The sequence below is a fragment of the Theropithecus gelada genome, chromosome 16 (assembly GCF_003255815.1).
Source record: "Theropithecus gelada isolate Dixy chromosome 16, Tgel_1.0, whole genome shotgun sequence".
NCBI classification, from domain to species: domain Eukaryota; kingdom Metazoa; phylum Chordata; class Mammalia; order Primates; family Cercopithecidae; genus Theropithecus; species Theropithecus gelada.
Window position 1 is genome coordinate 11,418,649 of NC_037684.1, and position 23,121 is coordinate 11,441,769.

Consider the following 23,121-nt stretch of genomic DNA (forward strand, 5'->3'; position numbering starts at 1 on the left):
AGTTGAGACCACCTGCCCTAGTGGTTCTCAGCCTTGGCTGCACGTTAGACCAATGGTGGCGCTTTCGAAAGCCGATGTCAGGTGGCGGCACGCCCATCATGTCAGACTCTCTGGTGTCAGTGTTGGGTTTTTGTAAAGCATGCCAGGTGGTTCCAATGTGCCACCAGGACAGAAACACTTCTATGTTCCTCACACTGCTGGCTCCTGCTGCTTTCATGGGACCCGAGGGCAGGAGTGCCAAATCTGTCTCGGTTGTACAATCAACGGCAAGCCTGCTCCCAGTTCCTCCCCTGGAGGGGAACCGACTCAGTCACCCATGGGGGGCCCCGTCGGGTGAGAGGTGTTTGCTAATTTCCCCTCGCCTCTCACGGGGCTGCAGCCAGGAGTCTCCCCACAAGGAGGCTGTGGAAGCTGACTAAAGACTGGACTGAAGAGCGAGGCTGCCACCTAAAGGAGGAATTGGCCAGAATCTCCCAGGTGCTGAGTGATGTTTTATTCGAGCCTCACAACAACCCCGTGAGCTAGGTGCACAGTCCAGAGGCACAGAAAGATGAGACCTGTGCTCAAGGCCCCAGGGTGGGGCCGTGTGTAGGCCTGACGTGTGCACTGTCTACCCCACGTCAGGGCCCTGCCCTCCACACCCCACATTCTCACACACACATTTGCCACAGGCAATGACTGGTTCAAGAGGAACGGGTCCCCTGGGCTGGGCTGCCTGCCTCCCTGCAGATGTCTAGACTTCCCCTCAACTTCCAGACAGGGCCTGGGAGGAGAGTCTCTCCATGCTAGGCCATCATGGCTTCCCATGGAAATTAACAAACTACCATGTCCTACTACAGGTCCAACATCACAACAGGAAACAGCTTCCTCTGGTCTCCACCGCAGTCCCCTTCCTCACGAGACCGTGGTCAATAAACATGGGCCTGGTGCACACTCAGGCAGAGGCTCCTGCACACTGGAGCAGGCGGAGGCAGGTGCGGCCGTTCCTGACCCCAGCATGTGAACACTGTGGACAGTCCACGTCAGCTCTCATTTTGCCTCTCTTTCTCTGATCCTGAAGACAGCCCTGGGTGCTGAGCCACGCTGAGTCCTTCAGACCTGGCTGAGGGTTCTTGCGGGTCTTGGAGAAGTTGCCTTCTCTCCCCTTCTGTGGGGAAACCCTTCCACTGGCTGCAAATGGAGTGAAGAAGAATTCCTGCACAGACACAAGGACAAGGGAAGAGAGGACGGAGGAGAGGGATGATGTTCAGAGACCGAGACATGTGTCAGGCAGTCACTCATTTCATCAACAGGATATCATTTCCCCATTTTGCATATAAAGCAAGTGAGGCACAGAAACAGCCAGCAAATGGGATTAGAGGGCATCAAATCCCACCTGCATGATTAGAGGGAGAGAGGAAAGGGAAGGGGGAGTAGACTCACCTGCAGCCACAGAGACGTTCAAGGACTCAAGTCCAGGAGGCAGCTGGCGCCGGGGCAGGATGGTGAGGAGAAGCTGACAGGAGGCCTGCACCTCTTGGGACAGACCTGACCCCTCATTCCCTGCAGGGCATGGGGCCGAGGGTTAGGGTTGCCCAGCTGGACATCCAATTGCTCAGGAAATGTAATCTGGGCACAAAAGCAGGGACATCCACCTACCCAGCACAAGGAGAGTAGGCCGATCCCAGGGGAACTCCAAGCAACTCGTGATGGGGATCTCAGAGGACTGGGGATCCTCTGCCCTTGGGCAGCCCACTGTGCCGGCCACGAGCCAGCCCTGCTGGGCTTTGGTCTGAAAGGGGGAAGAAGACATGTTCTAATTCTTTTTTTATTTTAATTTTGAGATAGGGTCTTACTCCTGCTTAGGCTGGAGTGCAGTGGCACGATCACAGCTCACTGCAGCCTCAACCTCCGGGGCTCTGGTGATCCTCCCACCTCAGCCTCCCAAGTAGCTGGGACTATAAGCACTTGCCACATCACCCGGTTAGAAAACAAATTTTTGCAATTTTTTTTTGAGATGGCGTTTCACCACGTTACCCAGGTTGGTCTGGAACTCCTGGCTTCAAGCGATCCTCCCGCCTTGGCCTCCCAGAGTGCTAGGATTACAGGCATCAGCCACCACGCCTGGCTCTCATATTCTAATTCATCAAATCTTCATCAGAGGCCGTACGCGGTGGCTCAAGCCTGTAATTCTAGCACTTTGGGAGGCTGAAGCAGGCAGATTACCTGAGGTCAGGAGTTCAAGACTAGCCTGGCCCAGGCACAGTGGCTCACACCTGTAATCCCAGCACTTTGGGAGGCCAAGTAGGAGGATCACCTGAGGTTGGGAGTTCAAGACCAGCCTAACCAACATGGAGAAACCCCGTCTCTACTAAAAATACAAAATTAGTCAGGTGTGGTGGTGCATGCCTGTAATCCCAGCTACTTGGGAGGCTGAGGCAGGAGAATCGCTTGAACTCGGGAGGCAGAGGCTGCAGTGAACTGAGACTGCGCCATTGCACTCAAGCCTGGGCAACAAGAGTGAAACTCCATCTCAGAAAAAAAAAAAAAAAAAAANACTAAAAACACAAAAAAACTAGCTGGGCATGGTGGCACATGTCTGTAATCCCAGCTACCTGGGAGCCTGAGGAAGGAGAATCGCTTGAACCCATGAGGCAGAGGTTGCAGGGAGCTGAGATCACGCCATTGCCTCCAGCCTGGGCAACATGGTGAAACTCTGTCTCTACTAAAAATACAAACATCAGTCTGGCCTGGTGGCGGGCACCTGTAATCCCTGCTACTCAGGAGGGATTCTCTTGAGACTAGGATGTGAGAATCTCCTGAGACCAGGAGATGGAGGTTGCAGTGAGCCAAGATTGTGCCACGGCACTCCTGCTTGGGTGACACAGTGAGACCCCATATCAAAAAAAGAAAAAAAAAATTCTTCATCAGAGCCCTGGCCAAGGAGGAGCCCAGCCTTGCCCATACATTCATTTATTTGCTGATCCAGTCAATTAGTCAATAGATATTAAGCATCTAGCATGGGTTCTGTTCTAGGCACTGGGGACAGGGCAGTGAACAAAACAAAACAGACCAAAATCCCAGCCTTGTGGAAGGGCAGGTGGGGACGGACTCACTGAGGTGACATTTCAGTGCAGACCTGAAGGAGAAGGAGGAGCACCGTGCAGGCATCTGGGGCAACTCCAGGCAGAGAGACCAGCAAGCACAGAGGCGGGTGCCTCCCTGGCATGTTTGAGAACAGTAAGATGGCCGTCAAGACAGAAGAGGGAACAACAGCCACATGAGGTAGGGTCTTCAGGGCTACTGGAAGGACTCTGACTTTGAATCTGAGCGGTACAGAGGCTTTGAAAGGTTTTGAGCAGAGAAGTAACATGGTCTGACTTCAACAGAATCACTCTGCCTGCTGTGCTGAGCGCCAAGAGCAGAAGCAAAGAGGCCAGGTGGGAAGTTTCTGCAATAATGGTCAACAGATGATGGTGACTTGCTTGGGTCAGAGTGGTAGCAGTGGAAATAGGGAGAAAGGGTGATAATATGGAAGTAACTTCAGTTAAGGATGATGCCAAGGCTTTTGACCTAAACAATCAAAGGGATGGGGTTGCTCCAGAAGGAACAGGTGCTCAGCTTTAGAAATGTTAGGTTTGAAATGCCCACCTGACAGCAAAACAACAACTGTGGAGTAGGCGACTAGATGAGTGAATCTGGAATTCAGAACCAAGGTCCAGGCTAGAGTATACACTTGGGGGGAAATTTGAATTCAGATAGTATTTAAAGCCATGAGACTAGATGAGACCAAAAAGAAATGAACCTATACAGAAAAGAGATCCAGGACCAGGTGAGGTGGCTTACGCCTGTAATCCCAACACTTTGGGAGGCTAAGGCAGGAGGACTTTTTGAAGCCAGGAGTTTGAGAACAGCCTGGACAACAAAGTGAAATTCATCTCTACCAAAAAAAAAAAAAAAAGAAAGAAAGAAATTTGGTTCTATGGTGTGCACCTGTATCTCCAACTACTCAGGAGGCTGAGGTGGGAGGATGGCTTGAGCCCAGGAATTCGGAGGCTGTACAGAGCTGTGATTGTGCCACTGCCACTTCAGGCTGTGGCAAGACCCACATCTCCCCATCTCTCTCTTTTTTTTTTTTTTTTGAGATAGAGTTTCACTCTTATTGCCCAGGCTGGAGTGCAATGGTGCAATCTCGGCTCACTGCAACCTCGCCTCCTGGGTTCAAGCAATTCTCCTGCCTAAGCCTCCCGAGTAGCTAGGATTACAAGGGCCAGCCACCATGCCCAGGTAATTTTTGTATTTTTAGTAGAGACAGGATTTCATCATTTTGGCCAGGCTGGTCTCGAACTCCTGACCTCAGGTGACCCACCTGCCTCAACCTCCCAAAATTCTAGGATTACAGGCGTGAGCAACCACGCCTGGCCAAAACGCATCTCTTAACAACAACCACGCCCGGCCAAGACCCCATCTCTCTTTTTTTTTTTTTTGGACATGGAGGCTTACTCTGTCACACAGGCTGGAGTGCAGTGGCACGATCTGAGCTCACTGCAACCTCCATCTCCCGGATTCAAGCAATTCTCCTGCCTCGGCCTCTGGAGTAGCTGGGACTACAGGCGCCCACCACCACATCCAGCTAATTTTTTGTATTTTTAGTAGAGACGGGGTTTCACCATGTTAGCCAGGATGGTCTCGATCTCCTGACCTTGTGATCTGCCCGCCTCAGCCTCCCAAAGTGCCGGGATTACAGGCATGAGCCACTGCGCCCAGCCAACCCCATCTCTTAACAACAAAAGAGACCCTAGGACTAAAATCTGGGAAATGCTAATGCTCGGATGTCAGGGGGTTGAGGAAGAACCACTAAAAATGCCTCAGGACATGGTGAAGCAGAAGGAAAGCAGGTGCAGACTGTTTCAAGGAGGAAGGAGTGGTCAGCTGTGCCAGCTGCTGCAGATGGGCCAAGTCAGAAAAGAATTAAGAACAGACCCTGGAATGCAGCAACATGGAGGTCACCCGTGACCTTGACGAGGCCTTTGATTCAGTGTGAGAGGAGGGGCTGACTGGTGTGAGATCAAGAGCGTGAGAAGGGAATGTTTGTTTGCATGCTGAAGAGAGTGTAAGAGAAAAGTGGATGATGCAGGAGAGAGGAGGAAAACTGCTAGAGCAGTGTCTCTGAGTACCCAGGAAGGGATGGGGCCCCAGCACAAGCCCCTGCTTGGGGCACCTCCAGCTCTTCCACAGCAGCAGGCGGACGACACTCTCCAGGCCAGATGCTGAAGACACAGTAGGGAGATGTGATGACGGGAGCTTAAGTGGATGTTCTGCAGTGTTTCTGTGTTTTCAGAAGCTACCTGTTCAGGGGCTGGAAGTGATGAGTGGGAACCTCATCTCCTATCAGGCTTGGAGAAAGGGGCTCCCTACAAAAAGGTGACGCCAAAAAATTGCTTCTAGATATGTGTTGTTCAATATAGTAGCCACTAGCTACATGTGACTATAAAGCAATTGAAAGGTGGTTAATTCAAATTGAGGTGTGTTGTATGTAAAACATTTTTTAAAGGAATGTAAAATATTTCGTTAATAATATTTTTAAAAGGTCAGGTGCGGTGCCTCACACCTGTAATCCCAGCACTTTGGGAAGCCGAGGTGAGTGGATCGCTTGAGGTCACGAGTTCAAGGCCAGCCTGACCAACAGGGTGAAACCCCATCTAAACACACACAAAAAAATTAGCCCGGCATGGTGGCCTGTGCCTGTAATCCCAGCTACTTGGAAGGCTGAAGCAGGAGAATCGCTTGAACCCAGGAGGCAGAGGTTGCAGTGAGCCAAGATTGTGCCATTGCACTCCAGCCTGGGTAACAAGAGCGAAACTCTCTCAAAAAATTAATAATATTAACAATAATTAAAATGATTACATGTTAAATTGATATTATTTTGGATACACTGGGTACAATTTATTTAAAATGCCATCTCTTTACTTTTCAATGTGGCTACTAGAAAAGCTAAAACAACCTATGTTTCTCGCACTACATTTTAACCGGACAGCATTGCTCTCTAGACACGCCCCAGAGCTCTCCCACTTCTTGAGAGGGAAATTTCTCACCCTGCAGATGGGGTGGGGGTTGGGGGCAGTGGGTATGGTCAGAGGGGATTCCAAATGCGGAGCAATACTGCCCCCTTGTGTCCAGCGAGGGAAGCACAGCTGAAGACGGATGGGAGAGGGGTGCTTCCAAGGTTTGTCCCTTGCTAGGTATTAATGGCATACTGATCTCCTTGTTCAAACATCCTTTCAAGCTGTGCCCTATTCGAGGAACTCAAGCATCCTGTCCACCAACAAAATGCATTTACTGAAGCCCGACCTAGTAGGCAAGGAGACACTGAGGCTGACTTACAGAAGAGGCAAAGTGGTGCATACCTGGGAAGGGGTGCAGGAAAGGGTATGACGATAGGAAGAATTCAGATAATGCTCCAATTGCCGTTTTAAATACTCCAGGACCCTCCCATCCCCAGAGGGATTTGGAAGGCCGAAGGAAGCGATGCCAACAGGCCCCTTTCTCTCCCTCGCCAGGAGCTAGCTTCGTCCCCTTGAAGAGGCTGAACTGGGCTCTTATCTGTTCCTTACCCTCTTGCCCCTCATTACCTGTAAAAATCCAGTGAGGTCATCGGTGGAGAACACGTCCATCACCTCCATAGCCCCCGCGCTGGCCTTGCTGACTACTGGAGTGAGCGGGCAGCTGCAAGGTTTCCCCATTCCCCGCATTAGGCTGGGCCATCTCAAGCCCGGCTCCCTACCCTCCCCGGGCTCCCAAGGGCTAGAGGCGTGAGAGTTCTGGGACAGGTGAGTCTGGCTAAGGGATCACCCAAGGGCCAAGGTGCTTAGGAACTTGGCTGCATCTCCAAGTTGGGGCACATGGAGAATGAGGGACGTCCGTGCCTGTTTCTCCGGCTGGTGATGACCTTATCCACTCCGAGGAAGTGTGCGGAACGCAGCACAGCCCCAAAATTCCGGGGATCCTGGATCCCTTCGAGGACGAGCCACAACTGCTGGGGGTCGTCGCCTGGGCTCGCCTCCTCGGCCTCACTCCAAGGCCGGGGCCGCAGCGGGCTCACCTCCATGCAGACACCCTGGTGGACCTGGTAGCGGCACATTGTGTCCAGTTTCTGCCGTCTGGGCCGTAGAACTGGAATGTCCCGCGCCTGGGCCATCCGGAGCAGCTCGGCCCGCTCCCCCTGCAGCCCAGCTTTACCCGCCTGGAGCAGGAGCCGGGCCACGGAGCGGCGGGCGGCCCGCAGAGCCAGGAGACACGGGGACAGGCCAAACAGAAGCTCCAGCCGCGAGGTCGGCACCAGGTCATCCAGCAGCAAGCGGCTTAGCTCCTCCCCACCAGGCCGCTCCCCACGCCGCGCTGCATGGGAGAAATGACGGGTGACGACGCGACCCCAGGTCGCGCCCCGGATGGTCGAGAGCAGTGCCATGGCGCAGCTCCCGCCAGGGACTCGATGCCCCCTGCTGCGTCCCCGGGAACGGTAACCCACGCCGCAGTTCGCTCCCAGGCTCCCAACACAGGGGTGAAGGGTACTCGACAACTGCCTCCGCCGAGCTCTCTCGGACAGGAAGAAACAGGCCGCATTCCCCACAACTGGACTAGAGAGCTACGACCGTCCCCTCCCAAGCTCCCACGTGGGTTCCCTCGCTTCCGGGTTCGGGAGCCCACCCCCAGTCCCTGGCGCCTCTTCCTGACGGTGTTTTGCGCATGAGCGGTCGCCAGGCTGTCCCCACAGCACCTCCTACAGGGCTAGAGGAGCAGCGAGCTGAGCTGGCCGTACTACCGGCTGCGTCCTGTGTTCCTCGAGGTCAAGGAGGTCGGGGACCGCATTCACTCACGCACCAGCGAAGGGCACTTTAAGGAGATGGGTTAGCCTTCCTGGTCAACCAATTCAGTCTTGTTGCCTCCCTCCCCACATCCCGGCGCTGGTGATTTTCCCCAGAACTACTACTCACTAGCTCATCACCAGCCAGCAGGAGGACCCCAACAGTCACTTCCTATCCCGGGCCGCTGATTCTCTTCCTAAAGTGACTCTGAGCCTGTCCTGTCCCTGCTGATAAGCCCACTAACGCCCCCGTCCCACAGGGAATGGCGAGACTTTTGCGCAGCACTCAGCCCCCCAGCGATCCAGGAAGGCAGGAAGGAGCTGCCTCTTCAGCCCCATCTTGCTCCTGCACTTAAGTTCTGTGCTGTTCGCACAGCACTGCATGCTCTTCCAGGCCTCTCAGCCTTGCACACCTGTCTTCTTCGCTTTGTCAAACTCCTACACGTTTTCAAGGCCCAAACAAACCCATTCCTGCTACCTAAGGTAATCCATACTCCCATGAGTGAGGCCCCCAATCCACTCACCAGGTAGGTCCCAGGTGGGACCGACCTGGAAGAAATTCTGAGACACAAGCACCCCTGATCACAGAGAAGGGGAAAGAATGGAAAGACACACTCCTGAAGCCAAGGCAGATTGGTTGCAATTTTTCTTTTTTAATGATCACCATGAAATCCTCTGGACCAGGCCCTGGTATTCTGCTGCCATAGTCAGAGTGGAGGGATGACCCCACGAGGGGACGAGAAGCCAAGATTGGGCTGGAGAGCCCAAAAGGAGAAAGAGAAGGGGAAGAGGGAGCAGTGGGGCAGGCAGAGGAGGAAGTCTGGAGCCCTGGATAACCACGCAGATATAAGGTGAAGGCCTCCCTCTGCCACCCCAGCCCTGAGCCGCAGAGGTTGAGGTGCAAGAAGATGGGGGGAATTTTGGCCACAACTCCTTTCCCATATCAAAGGGAAGAGACTGAGAGCAGACAAAGGCCACGGAGCCCAGGGGGACCAAGAACAAGTTAACAAGTAAATCAGTTAGGGACACCACCTCCTTTCCCCAGCCCGTTTTTCACATTTACAACCGAAGCAATTTGACAAAATGATATAAAAATCTCAAATTGTCTAGCCCCTGGTCAGGGTGTGGACAGGAAGTGGTATCCAGTGATCCAGAAATCAACACCTAAAATCCAGAGGCAGGAGGCAAGCCATGAAGGGTGGGGAGGGAAGGAGGAGCTCCCACAGTCACTAGGTCACCTGCTCCGTGGGCCTCATCTGGATGTCTCCAATCTGTGGAAGGCACAAGGCATGAGGCAGCTGCGACACTCTCCCCTAGCCCTGCAGGGCTCCCTGCTCCCCTCCTCTGGGGCTGGTTGGGTTCCTCCAGCAAGTGGACAGTCAGGGCCAGACTCACCTGGATGTGTGGGGGGGTGCTGAGGACGTAGATAACAGCCTCGGCCACATCCTCGGGTTTGAGACACTGAGAGCACCAGGGGAACGGGTTGAGACAAGGACAGAATGGACTCAAATTCCCTCCCACCACTGAGCTCCTCTGCAGCATCCACATGTCCACCCCAACCCTCCAGGAGGAGCCACAAAAGCTGGAAGGGTGGAGTCTCAAGGCCAAGGTTCCCTCTGCCTTCATTTAGGGGGTCAGTGGCTTCACCAGGCCCAGAGGGAGGCCCCACCTTCATTTGCTCATAGGTGGCAGCTGCCTTCTCAGGGTCCTTGTCGTGGAGTTTGAAGGCGAACTGTGTCTCCACCACACCTGGAGAGATGCACTGGGCCAACAGAGAGGGCCTGCTTAGGGGCTGAGCTTTGCCAGGCCTTGAGGAGGTTGAGGGGAGAGGATGGAGGCCACAGAACCCCAGCTTCACAGTGACGGCTGCCCAACATCCAGCAGCCGCTTCCTCCCTCCGAAGCTGCCGCTGGCGGTGACCACAGTGATACCTACCATCTACAGAGCCTTTCCTATATGTCAGGTAAACGTTTTACAAAAAAGTGTCCCTAAAAAGCTCATCGTCTCCTTTTCACAAGTGAGAAGGCCGAGGCTTGGGGAGGTTCAGTGACTCGCTCACGATCACGCGGCCTTCAAGAGAAGAGCCCGGAGTCCCGGTTTCCAGCCACTGTGCACCTGGTTTCCCACAGTCCCTTGCTTTCTCTCAGGTCAGCCCCCTCCCAGCTCAAAGTCTAAGACTGGTCCTTGGCTTCTGGATCAGTGAAATGAGGAAATGAAGGGCTGCACAGGGCCATGCTGGGAGCAGCAGCACCCAGTTCTGTGCCAGTCCACTCCCGGGAGCTCTAAGCGGCACATTCTGAACATGGGCTTCCTGAATGGTGTGTGTGGGTGGGGAGGGCCTGCGCCACCCCGTCCCCACCAGGGCTAGGCCACAGCCTCACCGTGGCTCGGATGTGGGTCTGGGCCTCCCGAAGCTCTTGCCTCAGTCCCTCTGTCAGCGCAGTGACGGCATACTTGGTGGCACTATAGAAGTGGGTCACAGACAGGGGTAACACTCGGTGGCCAGACATGCTGGGTGGGGAGAGGAAGGGGAAAGAGGAGAGAATGAAGCTCCAGGGAGACCAGCAGTGCCCCTGCCATACCCGGTCAGCCCCACCACCCAGATGTGCATCGGAAAGCCTTCTAAAGGGGACCTCTAGTGGCCATCTCACAGCTCATTAATCTAATTTTGGTTATTCAAACAGCTTCGGAAAACCTTCCTTTTCCTGGAAGTTATCCCTAAGCTGACCACAGAATGCACTCGCCTGGTGGTGCAGAATGTCAAAACTCTTTCCATCTAATCTGTATGTTCACTGATATGATTCTATTGGGACATCTCAGGGCAGGAAGAGGTCATGTTCCCCCTCAGACTGGGGCTCCCCAGTGGCAGATACTGTACATAGTCTTTCTTTGTGCCATGAGGTGGGGTTCATCCCCAGGCCTGAGGAATAGAGGCACTCAGTCCCAGGAGAGGCCTCAGGCTTCAGCTGTAGAGGGAAGGAACTGAGCTGCCCATTCCAGCCAACCAGGGGATGGTACTTGACAACATTATTCTTTCCCTCACCATAATTGTGCCATTCGGGTATTAAATCTGTACTTTCCCACCAAGGAAACTGAGGTCCAAAGAGGTCAGGTGAGCTGCAGCACATTACCCAGCCTGGTGGGTGAGTGGTACCCCTTGGCCACCTGCCCTCACCTATTGATGTTAATGATGTGCCCATCGTCCACATTCCGCTCCTTCATGGACTGGTAGGCTTCCCGTGTGCAGATGCTGAGGGCCAGCACGTTCACCTGCAGGCCAGGGAGGGCAATGAGGTGTCTCCACTCCAGCCCAACTGAGCAAGTGATGGAGCCACAGAATGCGAGGGGGGAAGGGGGCAATGTGGCATTCCAAAACAGTGTCCAGGTCCTCCCAGAGACCAGCCACAGGCACAGGGCACCTTGTCTTCTACACAAGATGCCCCTCTCCTTAAAGCTGCAACCCCCAGTTGATAGCAGAGGTAGCTCCTCACCTGGCTGACCCCCCAGGTTCCTGCAAACAAGAATGGAAACCCTTCAAACCCACTCCTGACCCAGGTGACTCTGTCTTGGCCATCTCCTCTATGAACAGTAGCACAGACCCTCTAATTCCATAGGGAATCGTTTCCATTTCTTCCCCCAAATACGCTACTCTTCTCTTCGCTATGGGAGTCTGGCCCTGCTCCCTCCTAAACTGCTCAAAATCCTTACCAAAATGGCTTACAAATCTCTCTCCTCTGGCACAGAGCCTAGTCTTTCCCTGCCTTCCTCAGCTACTCTCTGCTCCTTCCCCATCCCCTCCCTTGAGATGAGTGGAGAAGAGAAGGCCTGACCCTCCTTTCTATGCCTTCCTTTAACCTGGGTTCCATCTACAAGACTAGGCACGGAGACTCTAGAGGGTCAGGTAACTTCCCACTCCTACTCCCTCTGGCAGAGGCGACCCCCACATCCCCACCCTTCAGGGAACAGAGGTCTGAAGGTGTGTCTGCTGCAAAGCACCTACGCTGCCCCACCCATTGGCCCCACTCATTAGCCTCACTCAGAGGACAAGCAGAGATAAAGCTTTTAGCAGGTCCTCAGGCCTCTCCTCTTAGGAAGAGAGGGAACCAGCAGGAGATCAGATGTTTCTCTTAATCAGGTGTCAGAGCCTGCCATGAGGAACGGAACACCTTTGGTGTGAACCTGCCTTGGTGTTCACGGCAGTAGGAAGAGATGGGTACCAGGACAGGGAGGTTTCCAGCCCTGTTTCTCATCTTCTTGGCAATGTGGGCTTGTGAGGCAGAGAACTCAGCTCCTGGCAGGCAGAGTAGGAGAAATAGATCCCCTGGGACCAGGTGAGTAAATCTCCCAGGTCTAGGGGATCAGGGGCAGAGAAAGAGAAGATGCCTTATAGGATGATCCTAATAGATTTAGATAATGTTCAAGCTGAAAGGAGCTGTAGGAATTTAATGCAAGTCCCTCATTTGACAGATGGGCGAGTTAAGGTCCAGGTCTTTAGAGACCCATGTGCTGTGAGTGAGGATCATGGCTCTGATCTCCAAGAAGGCTGAGGGCTTCATTTTCATGGTTTCATTTCCAGGCCCAAGCATCTATGAGGTGCTAAGATAAGGTGCTAAGTCTACTGTCAGCAGATGGGAAAGGATTGTGGGGAGAGAAGAACATCCCATTCACACACTGCTTTCAACTTATCAGGATACTTTCATACCCTTCTATCACCCCATCATACCATCCACAAATTGAAAACCCATGTCCTGAAAGTTGGGTTTGGCCTGTGCATGGTTTCAAAACACTTTAAATACCCTTCCAACATGTACTGGAAAGTTTCATTTATTCAATAACTATCTTTTGAGTGCTTATGGGATCAAGCTATACCAGAGAACAAAATAGATAAAAATCCTTGCCCTCATGGAGCTGACATTTTAGTGAAGGGGAGTGGGGGGTATCACATAATATCAGACTCCCCACTTCTCTCAAAGAAATCATAAGATCAGCCAGGCGCGGTGGCTCACGCCTGTAATCCCAGCACTTTGAGAGACCGAGGTGGGTGGATGATGAGATCAGGCAATAGAGACCATCCTGGCCAACATGGTGAAATCCCATCTCTACTAAATACAAAAAAATTAGCTGGGCGTGGTGGTGCTTGCCTCTAGTCCCAGCTACTCAGGAGGCTGAGGCAGGAGAATAGCTTGAACCCAGAAGGTGGAGGTTGCAGTGAGCCAAGATCACGCCACTCTGCACTCCAGCCTGGTGACAGAGCAAGACTCCGTCTCAAAAAAAAAAAAAAAAAAAAAAAACAAAACAGGCCACACAGGGCCCACACCACCATAGAGGAACTATGTAGGATTTGAGCAGTGGCTGTGTGCTTCCCCACACTGCGGACCCCTCCTAACCTCCCTTACTCCTTTATGTACCTACCTGGCCCCAGGGGACATTGGAGTTGTGACCCCAGATATTGATGACAGAGGTGTGTTCATCCCAATTAAGTGTGACAAGACTGAAGCTCAAAGAAGGTAACCAATCTGCCTAAAGTCACATAGTTACTAGTAAGGCTAGGTAAGAATATCATCTCTTGTCTCTTTCTTCCTTTTCTTCCCATAACATCACGTTCCCAAGCACCCAGGCACAGGGATGACAAGTGGGAAACTCAACAGGCAGCAGTTCTCTCTCCTAACAATCTTTCTTCTAACACAAGGAAATCACTCCAGACTTTAAGAACTACCTCCAGGTCGGGCATGGTGGCCCACGCCTGTAATCCCAGCACTTTGGGAGGATGAGGTGGGCAGATCACCTGAGATCAGGAGTTTGAGACCAGCCTGGCCAACATAGTGAAACCCCGTCCCTACTAAAAATACAAAAAAATTAGCCGAGTAGTGATGGTGGGCGCCTGTAATTTCAGCTACTCAGGAGGCTGAAGCAGGAGAATTGTTTGAACCCAGGAGGCGGAAGTTGCAGTGAGCAAAGATCATGCCACTGCACTCCAGCTTGTGTGACAAAGCAAGGTTCCATCTCAAAAAAAAAAAAAAAAAAAAAAAACCAAAAAAAAAACAACCTACCTCCAGGGGCTCAAAGAAGAGAAGAGCTGATATGGCCATTCATCCACTCCCTATCCCTCTGGTAGGGCAAGAAGCCAGGAGAGAGTCAAGATGCCCCAGGTGGGAACCCGAAGCTCCCTCTTCCTAGATGTTCCATCTCCAGCTGCACTCTGGTTCACAAACCCCTGGCTCCCCTCTCTCCTCCCCACCCTCCACCTGGAAGATGGAGGCTTGGAGCTCTTACATTGAACATGTCCTTCCAACCGCTGGTGCTGCCTGAGAGCAGGGTGTCAGGCCGGGCTAAGCCGGCATTGTTGATGCAGATGTCTACACCGCTGTGCTGAGAACGGATAGCCGAGAACATGGAGAGGATGTCCTCTTCATTTGACAGGTCACATCTGTAGGGGATCAAAGTCCCGGGGTAGCCTGCACTCTTACATTCAGCAGCCAGCTCCTATGAAACCCAACAGGGATCTGACTGGGGTGAGCAGCTCACTCCCATGGCTCCCCAGCCAGCCTCAGACCCCCATCCCTGTCACACTCATAAAACACGCTCCTTTGGCAGCTGACTTTCAGCCACGTAGATGTTGGACTGCCCATCCCCTAAGTTTGTCCTCTTTGGTCAAAGTCCAAGGGATGACAGTGCTCCCTGAGTGACCGAGGGAAAAGGTTGTGATCAATGGAGAAACCTCACTATAAACTCAAGTCTTGGCTGGGCGTGCTGGCTCACGCCTATAATCCCAACACTTTGGGAGGCCAAGGCGGGTGGATCACTTGAGGTCAGGAGTTTGAGACCAGCTTTGGCTAACTTGGTGAAACCCCATCTCTACCAAAAATACAAAAATGAGCTGGGTGTGTGGCTACTTGGGAGGCTGAGGCACGAGAATCACTTGAACCCAGGAGGCAGAGGTTGCAGTGAGCTGAGGTCGTGCCACTGCACTCCAGCCTGGGTGACAGAGCAAGACTTTGTCTCAAATAAATAAATAAATAAATAAACTCGAGTCCTGGGTGGAGCAGGAGCCAGGGATCTAGGGAATGGAGAGCTCTCTCTTTTCTGCCTCTTCCCCAACAGGAATACCTCTTCTGCCCATAGGTAATATGCACCTCTCCACCACTTCATGCTTCTCCACCAGCACCAACAGTCACTGGTCTGGTTAACCCAGCTTCTTCTCCTGCATTGTGTCAGCCAGTCCCTCATCTCTGAACTATTCCCCTCCCCTCGCAAACTGCAGCCAGCTGGCTCAGAGTTCTCAGACATGCCTTTCAACCACGCCCAGCTGCCAGTCTTCTCTCCCTACCTAAAGGAGGGGTCACAAAGTCAGGACAGATTATTTCTCTCTGAGCCCTGGTGCACCACCCTCCCCTCTGAGGTTTCTCAGGAGACTATGAGGCAAGTCAGGTGGCAGGTGCCATTAGGCATGCCCTGTGCATCTCCAGGCCCTCAGCATGCCGAGAAAGACCTGAGAAGGCAGAGCCACTGAGAGGCAGCCCAGGGGGAAGCTGACATTCAGAGGCAAGAAGAAAACATGCTCTGTGGCCTTCTTTGGAAGCCAGTGACTGGGCACTTGAGCCTCATGAAGGTGACTGTGTAGACATGGGCGAGGGGGAGGAGGCACACAGTGCCTTAGAGGAAGGGCAGCTTGGCCAGCTGCCCTGGCCTGGAGCCCCTTCCTCCTCCCAAGACGAGCCAGGAATAAAGGACTGGATCGGGTGTCTTGGGACATTCTTTTCTGCTTTAACTTTCTGTGAGTTCAAAAGGTATAGTCCTCTGAGAATCAGATACCCCCCTTTCACCAGATTTTACCCACGTTTGATCACTTCAGGAAACAGGAGTTTTCTCTGTAGGAAGCGAGAACCCAAATTCTGCTTTAACATCAATGAATCAATCAATCAAAGCAGACTGTGGGCAAGGAAGCCTGCAGCTCTCCCCTCCCCTGGCACACATCTTCCCACTTCCTCCTCTAGACTCAAAACTCCTACCACAAGAAAACCAGAAGGGATGTGCTCAGAATGTATTTCTCCCTGTCACTGCCTTCCTGTTGCTCCACCTGTGCCACCTGATCTCCCTACCTCCCCTCAGTAATGATCTACATCATGTCATCACCCTCTCACAACAGGGGCATTCTCCTCTCAGACATGGAGTCACCCTGGGACTGAGCGATCGGCCTGGGGATCCCCTTGGGGCTCAGGCCCCACTTCCTGGCTAGCTTGCGGTAGGGGAGTAGGTGAGAAGGCAAGAGTCACTTCAGAACTAGGGAATCCAGTTGTTTAATCCCTGGCTTGATCCTCTGGGCTCCAAGGCTGGGGCTGGGTCCTGAGCTCCTCAGAATAGAATAAAGGGAGGGCAGAGTGGGGCAGTGATGGAGCCAGGTGACCTTGGGATTATCTGGGTTATAAAGTGTACCTTTGGTCAGCAGCAGGGGAGGGGACAGTCCTCCTTCCTGTATACCTTCTTCCTCTGCCCCCACCCAAGGCCTCCTTACCCTTTCCCTGCCTGAGGACTTTGAGCACGGTGGAGATAAAGCCCTGCAGCTAAGCACTAGCTCAACACTGAGAGTGAGCTTGCAGGGCACATCCAGAGAGAGCCTACGACAGAAATTCCTCCCTGCTCCAAAATGGCCATCTTGATTTTTCTCTTAATTCTGAGGGCTCCCAACCCCACGTCAAGAGAAGAGTAAGGAGTTCCAGGCTGCTTTATCCTCTCAAGGTTTCTGCCCTATTTCACCCACTCTGTTCGCCCCAGGAGAGTGGAGGAAGGCCCACTAATGAATATTCCATTCATTCCTCATGCCACTGGGCATGAGTTACCCACGAGGTGAGGGGGCGGGGCTGAGGCTCTTCAGTAAAGCTCCCACCCCTAACCCCACCCTCAGTTCTGGCTCCTGCCCATCTAGTTGGCCAGCCACCTTGCCCTGCGTGGTGGGTGACTTCTGGGGATTAGAGGCACTTGGCCACCGGGGGTGAGAAGGCCACAGGGATGAGACCACCATTCCCGACCTCCGGTTTCCCCTTTCCTCGGGCCAATACCCTAGGCGGCGAGATGCCAGGGTCGGAGATTCGGTAACTCGAGCAGGGGCTGTCAGGGGAAACGGCTCCTTCAAAGACGAGACTTAAGGGGAAAGGAGAAACCTGTCTTAAGGGATCCGAGAGGCCGCCCCCACTACAGCAAAGGGCCCCGGCGTGGCGGGCAAGTGAATCCGACTCCGGGGAAACGACCCGCCCGCGGCGTCCCCGCCCCCGGCCCGGTCTCACCTCGATGTTGCTCACGGTGCGGGCGCAGCCCACCACCTTCAGTCCCTGCTGGACCAGGGCCCGGGCCACGGCCGCGCCGATGCCCCCCGAGGCCCCCGTCACCAGCGCCAGCCGGTCGCGCCACCGCTCCATGCCGGGCCTGGCCATGGGCCCGCGCCGCCCGCCCACCTCGCTGGACGAGGGCGGCACCGGGGTCGAGGAGCTGACGCCCGGCCGCTCTTCTGCCGCCGCCGCCGACCTGCTGGCGTCCGAGCCGCGCCTGGACCCACCAGAGTCCCGGCCTGCCTCCGACCGGGACTCCACCCTCAGGCCCCCGGCGATCCGCCGCATCCAGTCGGAGGCCGCCGCGGCCCGGCCGCCCCGCCCTCTGAGGGAAGTCCCCGCCCCTTCCGCCCCTCCGCCCCTCCACCCCTCCCGCCCCTCCGCCCCTCCCGCCCCTCCGCCCCTCCCGCCCCTCCGCCCCTCCCGCGCCTCCGCCCCTCCCGCGCCTCCGCCCCGCCCCGGCGTAGGGAAACCGAGCTGCGCGGGAGCGTCCTGGCAGCTGGCGGCGCCGTTTCCCCAGTGAGCGCTTCCCTTTGGGGTCAGGGAAACCGAGGTTTAGCGCGGGGATTCCTCCAGCCCCAAGGGCGCATACTGAAGCGTCCCGCTTAGTCTCCGTTCTCTACTCCTGAACCCTAATGCCAGGATGAGGAATTAAGGGCACTTAAGGTGACTCCAACACTCTTCCACACCCTCCCAAACCCGCCGGTGGCTGATCGGAAGGGATTCAGCCCAGAAAACGCGTCTCCGCCATCAACGCTGGGTGACCTTGGGAAGGACTCATTTACCCTACCTGATCCCTTGGCTGTATTAGCCACGGAAAACTGAAACACTCCCAAGTACACGTGTACTGGGGAATTCTGTCCCTAAATGGCCCACCGTGTCCAACTGCCCTAGACCCCCACGCTTACCCCTACCCTACTGTAGCAGATGTATCATGATATATGCCAAAGATTAAAACAGTACCTAATATTTGTTGTTTATGGTGTAGCAGGCATTTTAAATATAGTAACGAATCTGCACAACCGCTCTGAGATAGCACATATTGGTATCTTAATTTTAAAGATGAGTATACTGAAGTGGTGAAGCATGCTTTGGGCCACAGGCAGTCCAGTCTTAGGCCAGGGATGTGCTCCTAAACTGTCTTCACATCATTATCGCTTCTTGGGTTGTTGGTTTTGTTCAGAGCAGAGCTCGCTTTGCTAAAAGTGCTGAAAACTGCGTACTTAATATAGCCATTCTCTTAAAGAAAAAGCATCTTTGAATAACCACCTGACTCCCTCCCAGCAAGCAATGGAGTAAGCAGTGAATGTGACTTGTTTATTCATTCAAAAACACTCATTTGCCTATCCTGTGTTTGGCCCCAATGGCAAAGATTAAAACTGAATTAAAACAGCCTTTGCTTTTAGGGATCTCAAAAGAACATTTGACTCTAACAGTGGTGAAGAGGGGATTCGCCTCTGAGCCAAGGGCTGTGGGAGACCCACAGTCATATTTTAGATTCTGGGATGAAATCAAAAAGGGTCCAAGAGGAGTCCTTCTACCTCTGCCTCATTCCTATACAACATTTAGATTTGAACAACTCAGGAAGTGGATCCAAGAAATGACACTATGAAAATTCAATCTAAGTTTCTGCTGCTACCCACTTGAAATCTAACTCAAAATCTGATTAAAAGCACATAAAATTCACTCCACCTCCATTGCACAGTACTGATTGTCCCACAGTTTATATGCTGCCACCAAGTATTATAAACATGTAGACACAAATCTCTAAGCATCATGTGTCTACCGAGCTATTTGACTCGATCTTTTAAATGTCAGCAAAATGCTATTCCTGGGGGAAACTCTCTCCTTCGGTACTCACAGCTGTGACAGCAGTAAACTGTAAGACCACAGTGACTTTGTTACTGGACACCAGATAAGGCTGAACCTCACATGCACAGCCCACAATGTGGTTAGCACTCAGTGCAGCCTTCTGAGCCCAGTCTTACATGTTGAGCAATTACTTATTCGGCAACCCTTGGTTGAAATTCTGCCAAGTTTTGTTTTTATTCTTCTAGGTCAATATGAACCTCTGAATTTAAGAGGTACTTTGTGTTATGTATTAGGGAACTTTTAATAAAGCAGTTAAAAGTCTCATGGGAAAGTAAGATGTTAGCGAGTATTTAAAGTATCTCCTCAAAAGAAAAAGACTGGAAAACTGCTTTTCTCAGTTGTCAATTCTCTTCAAAGGAAGATTTTTGTCTTCAACAGTCTGTATCTCTGTCCTTCACCCTTTCTTTTATTTATTTATTTATTTATTTATTTTTGAGATGGAGTCTCCCTCTGTCGCCCAGGCTGGAGTGCAGTGGCCGGATCTCGGCTCACTGCAAGCCCCGCCTCCCGGGTTCACGCCATTCTCCTGCCTCAGCCTCCCAAGTAGCTGGGACTACAGGCGCCCGCCACCACGCCTGGCTAATTTTTTTGTATTTTTAGTAGAGACGGGGTTTCACTGTGTTAGCCAGGATGGTCTCCATCTCCTGACCTCGTGATCCGCCCGTCTCGGCCTCCCAAAGTGCTGGGATTACAGGCTTGAGCCACCGCGCCCGGCCCCTTCACCCTTTCTAACATCAACACTGGACAACCACTAAGTCCACAAGTGGCAAATACTAAAGTACTGCCACACATTAAGTAGAAACATGTACACCAAATTTTACTATGCATATTAATAAATATTCTTTATTTTAAATTTTGCACATTGCGCTTTAACATTACATCCAAACATTTTGCAAGTGGATGTCTACTTTGTAAAACCATATATTCAGCTCATTGTCATTTCTGTACAGAATTATAAGTACAACATTACTTTTTGCCACTAAGTTGCTTTAGTAAGTCTCACAGGAAGAGAAACATTTAATGAAAAGAGATGGCTTAAATCATATGGCAGGCCTGCGCAGCCACGCAACTAAAGACACAAGCCTGAAGAAAGAACAAACTAATGAGGATACCTCCACCGTCTCCCAAAACAAGAAAGAATCACATTGATTTAAGATAAAATTTTGCCATAAGTCACTAAATTAAGAGTTTTTTGAAAGAGAAGGCGCAGTAGTCATCGTGAGTGTTTCATTGAAAGACAGAGCTATTTTATTTATTTAATTTGCTCCAGCCGTTGTCAACCAGCCACTACAAATGGGCCTCTTGTGATCATTTAAGCGGCAGTATTTATTAAATTTCTCCTTCAGATGCTGTCGGTATTGTTCTCTATTGCTGTAGAAAGACTGGTTATTAGCCATAAATGACTGTATTTCATCTTGTGAGATAAAGATTTCCTCATCTGAAGTACATTCAGACTCATCCTGCAAATCAAAGCAGCAGTTAAGACTATGACTTAAGAACGCAAAAAGATATGTAATGGAGGACAGCTAAACATTAAACCAGTCTAACTTTTTAGTTTCAGTTCGGTCACATAAAGCCTTTAATTGGAGTGTTTGCAGAATAAGCATCATGTCATTCTGCCTAACAAAGTAGTGAGAATAAAATCTAACCCCTTGAGTTGAAACCTTGGATCTATAATTTCTCCTAGAAGCCTATGAGCCTAGCAAACTACCACCATACCTTGGTCTTAAAAAAATAACTAATTGGGCCGGGCACGGTGGCTCACGCCTGTAATACCAGCACTTTGGGAGGCCGAGGCAGGCGGATCACGAGATGAGGAGATCGAGACCATCCTGGCTAACACAGTTAAACCCCGTCTCTACTAAAAATACAAAAAAATTAGCCGGGCGTGGTGGCAGGCGCCTGTAGTCCCAGCTACTCAGGAGGCTGAGGCAAGAGAATGGTGTGAACCCAGGAGGCGGAGCTTGCAGCGAGCCGAGATCGCGCCACTGCACTCCAGACTGGGTGACAGAGTGAGACTCCTTCTCAAAAAAAAAAAAAAAAAAAAAAAAACCAAAAACAACAACAACAACAACAAAAAAAAAACTAATTGAAGATGTTACAACTAGTTACCACATTTTAAGTAGCCGGACTTATCTCTAGCTAGTCCTATCTTGAAACATTCATCTCTACAAACTAAGTAAAAGATAACCATTTCTTACTTAAGAAGTAAGTTACACAGCATCACCATTAAACTTTTACAACCATTAAAACTTTTAAACTTTTAAACATTGAACTTATACAGGTGGTGGCTCACACCTGTAATTCCAGCATTTTTGGGAGGCTGAGGCAGGAGAATCACTTGAACCTGGGAGGCAGAGGCTAGAGTGAGCCAAGATCATGCCACTGCACTCTATCTAGCCTGGGCAACAGAGGGAGACTCCTCAAAAAATAAATAAATAAATAAATAAATATTGAAACTTTACAACCATAAAAAAGAAAAAAACTAGCCAGGCATGGTGGCTCATGCCTGTAATCCCAGCAGTTTGGGAGGCTGAGGTGGGCAGATCACCTGAGGTCGGGAGTTTGAGACCAGCCTGACCAACATGGAGAAACCCAATCTCTACGAAAAATACAAAATTAGCCAGGCGTGGTGGCACAAGCCTGCAATCCCAGCTACTCGGGAGGCTGAGGCAGGAGAATCACTTGAACCCAGAAGGCAGAGGTTGTGGTGAGCCGAGATCACACCACTGCACTCCAGCCTGGGCAATAAGAGCAAAACTCCGTCTCAAAAAAGAAAAAAGCTAGTATTCCAAAGGATTTGGTTTCATTAGGACTCTAATGGAAAAGATACCACTCTTCTCCTTCCTTCCCTCCTCCAAGGGCCACCTATACTATGCACTGGGTCAGTTGGAATCAGGTAAAAAGTCTCAGGAACTGGAGTCTTATCCTACATGACACATAAAAGAAGAAAGCAGCCTCTAGTTCAAACTGTACATTCTTCCTGGTATGGAAGGGTGGCTACTATAACTTGCCAATCAGAAAGGCAAAGTTTACTTACAGTAACCCGCTTCAGGGAGGCAGACTCCTGAATATAATGCTACCTCTATCCTTTCTCCCAACTACAGATGGTCCTGACTTACACTCAGGTTTTGTTTTTTTTTTTTTATTGGGTGCTCCGTAGCCCAGGCTGGATTGCAGTGGCACCATCTCAGCTCACTGCAAGCTCCGCCTCCCGGATTCACGCCATTCTCCTGCCTCAGCCTCCCAAGTAGCTGGGACTACAGGTGCCCGCCACCATGCCTGGCTAATTTTTTGTATTTTTAGTAGAGACAGGATTTCACCATGTTTGCCAGGAGGGTCTCGATCTCCTGACCTCGTGATCCGCCCGCCTCGGCCTCCCAAAGTGCTGGGCTTACAGGCGTGAACCACCACGCCCGGCCAGGTTTTTTTTTTTGAGAGGAAGTCTCACTCTGTCACCAGGCTGGATTACAGTGACACGATCTCAGCTCACTGAAACCTCCGCCTCCCGGCCTCAAGTGATTCTCCTGCCTCAGCTTCCCGAGTAGCTGGGACTACTAGCATGCACCACCATGCCCAGCTAATTTTTGTATTTTTAGTAGAGACGGTGTTTCATCATGTTGGCCAAGATGGTGTTGATCTCCTGACCTCATGATCTGCCCACCTCTGTCTCCCAAAGTGCTGTGATTACAGGTATGAGCCACCGTACCCAGCCTTACGTGGGGTTTTTTTTTTTTTTTTTTTTACTTTACAAAGGGTTTATTGGGGTGTTGAATGTATTTTCGACTCAGCAGTATTTTTGAGTTATAATGGGTTTATTGGAATATAACCCCACTGTAACTCAAGGAGTACCTATAATGTCTTCTACTGAGACAGAAGCAGCCATGGAAACGTGCTCCAAAGCAGATGCATAAACCATGAGTGGAAGGACAGAAATGAAGCCCCCAAAGAATAATGAAATACTACCCTTAATTTTTTATAAGCTTGCTTCCATTACCTACCTTAAGCCCTCAAATACTAACCCCTCCCACATCCACCCTGTTCCCAAACCATTATATACAGTAAGACCACAGGGAATACTTA

At 51.7% G+C, this 23,121-nt stretch overlaps 3 protein-coding genes across 6 annotated transcripts in view; all 3 read right to left on the reverse strand.

Moving 5' to 3' along the window:
* Positions 1-471: 471 nt before the first annotated feature.
* MRM1 (mitochondrial rRNA methyltransferase 1) lies at positions 472-7,672 on the reverse strand. Its single transcript, XM_025362371.1, has 5 exons — positions 6,906-7,672; positions 6,612-6,705; positions 1,639-1,771; positions 1,423-1,542; positions 472-1,195 (listed from the first exon to the last, which is right to left on the reverse strand). Exons 1-5 carry the CDS (start codon positions 7,445-7,447, stop codon positions 1,023-1,025), a joined length of 1,062 nt encoding a protein of 353 aa, XP_025218156.1. The 5' UTR covers positions 7,448-7,672; the 3' UTR covers positions 472-1,022.
* An 804-nt stretch (positions 7,673-8,476) lies between these two features.
* Positions 8,477-17,484, reverse strand: DHRS11 (dehydrogenase/reductase 11). Of its 3 annotated transcripts, XM_025363740.1 has the most exons (7): positions 17,125-17,484; positions 14,117-14,326; positions 11,019-11,113; positions 10,225-10,354; positions 9,513-9,605; positions 9,239-9,304; positions 8,477-9,114 (listed from the first exon to the last, which is right to left on the reverse strand). In XM_025363740.1, exons 1-7 carry the CDS (start codon positions 17,452-17,454, stop codon positions 9,073-9,075), a joined length of 966 nt encoding a protein of 321 aa, XP_025219525.1. In that variant the 5' UTR covers positions 17,455-17,484; the 3' UTR covers positions 8,477-9,072. The 3 variants fall into 3 exon arrangements, with proteins under 3 accessions (XP_025219525.1, XP_025219526.1, XP_025219524.1); XM_025363741.1 differs by lacking the exon at positions 9,513-9,605; XM_025363739.1 differs by having other exon boundaries at positions 9,239-9,605.
* Positions 17,485-19,853: 2,369 nt separating this feature from the next.
* The window catches only part of GGNBP2 (gametogenetin binding protein 2), a 51,206-nt gene continuing 47,938 nt past the window's right edge, over positions 19,854-23,121 (reverse strand). For both annotated transcript variants that reach the window (XM_025362728.1, XM_025362727.1), the window contains exon 14: positions 19,854-20,498. In XM_025362728.1, the coding sequence (XP_025218513.1) occupies positions 20,295-20,498 (204 nt within the window). In that variant the 3' untranslated portion in view covers positions 19,854-20,294. The remainder of the gene's footprint in view (positions 20,499-23,121) is intronic.

What these genes read in the sequence shown, in the direction of transcription:
- MRM1 (XM_025362371.1), bottom strand. Translation starts at nt 7,447, where the DNA reads ATGGCACTGCTCTCGACCATCCGGGGCGCGACCTGGGGTCGCGTCGTC. An exon ending in ACCTCACTGGATTTTTACAG is followed by an intron (nt 1,772 to 6,611) that starts GTAATGAGGGGC and finishes TCCCCCTTTCAG; the next exon opens with ACCAAAGCCCAGCAGGGCTG. An exon ending in GCCTACTCTCCTTGTGCTGG is followed by an intron (nt 1,543 to 1,638) that starts GTAGGTGGATGT and finishes CATGCCCTGCAG; the next exon opens with GGAATGAGGGGTCAGGTCTG.
- DHRS11 (XM_025363739.1), bottom strand. Translation starts at nt 17,454, where the DNA reads ATGCGGCGGATCGCCGGGGGCCTGAGGGTGGAGTCCCGGTCGGAGGCA. An exon ending in GCACCGTGAGCAACATCGAG is followed by an intron (nt 14,327 to 17,124) that starts GTGAGACCGGGC and finishes TGGGTTTCATAG; the next exon opens with GAGCTGGCTGCTGAATGTAA. An exon ending in AGACCCACATCCGAGCCACG is followed by an intron (nt 9,606 to 10,224) that starts GTGAGGCTGTGG and finishes CTGTTGGCCCAG; the next exon opens with TGCATCTCTCCAGGTGTGGT.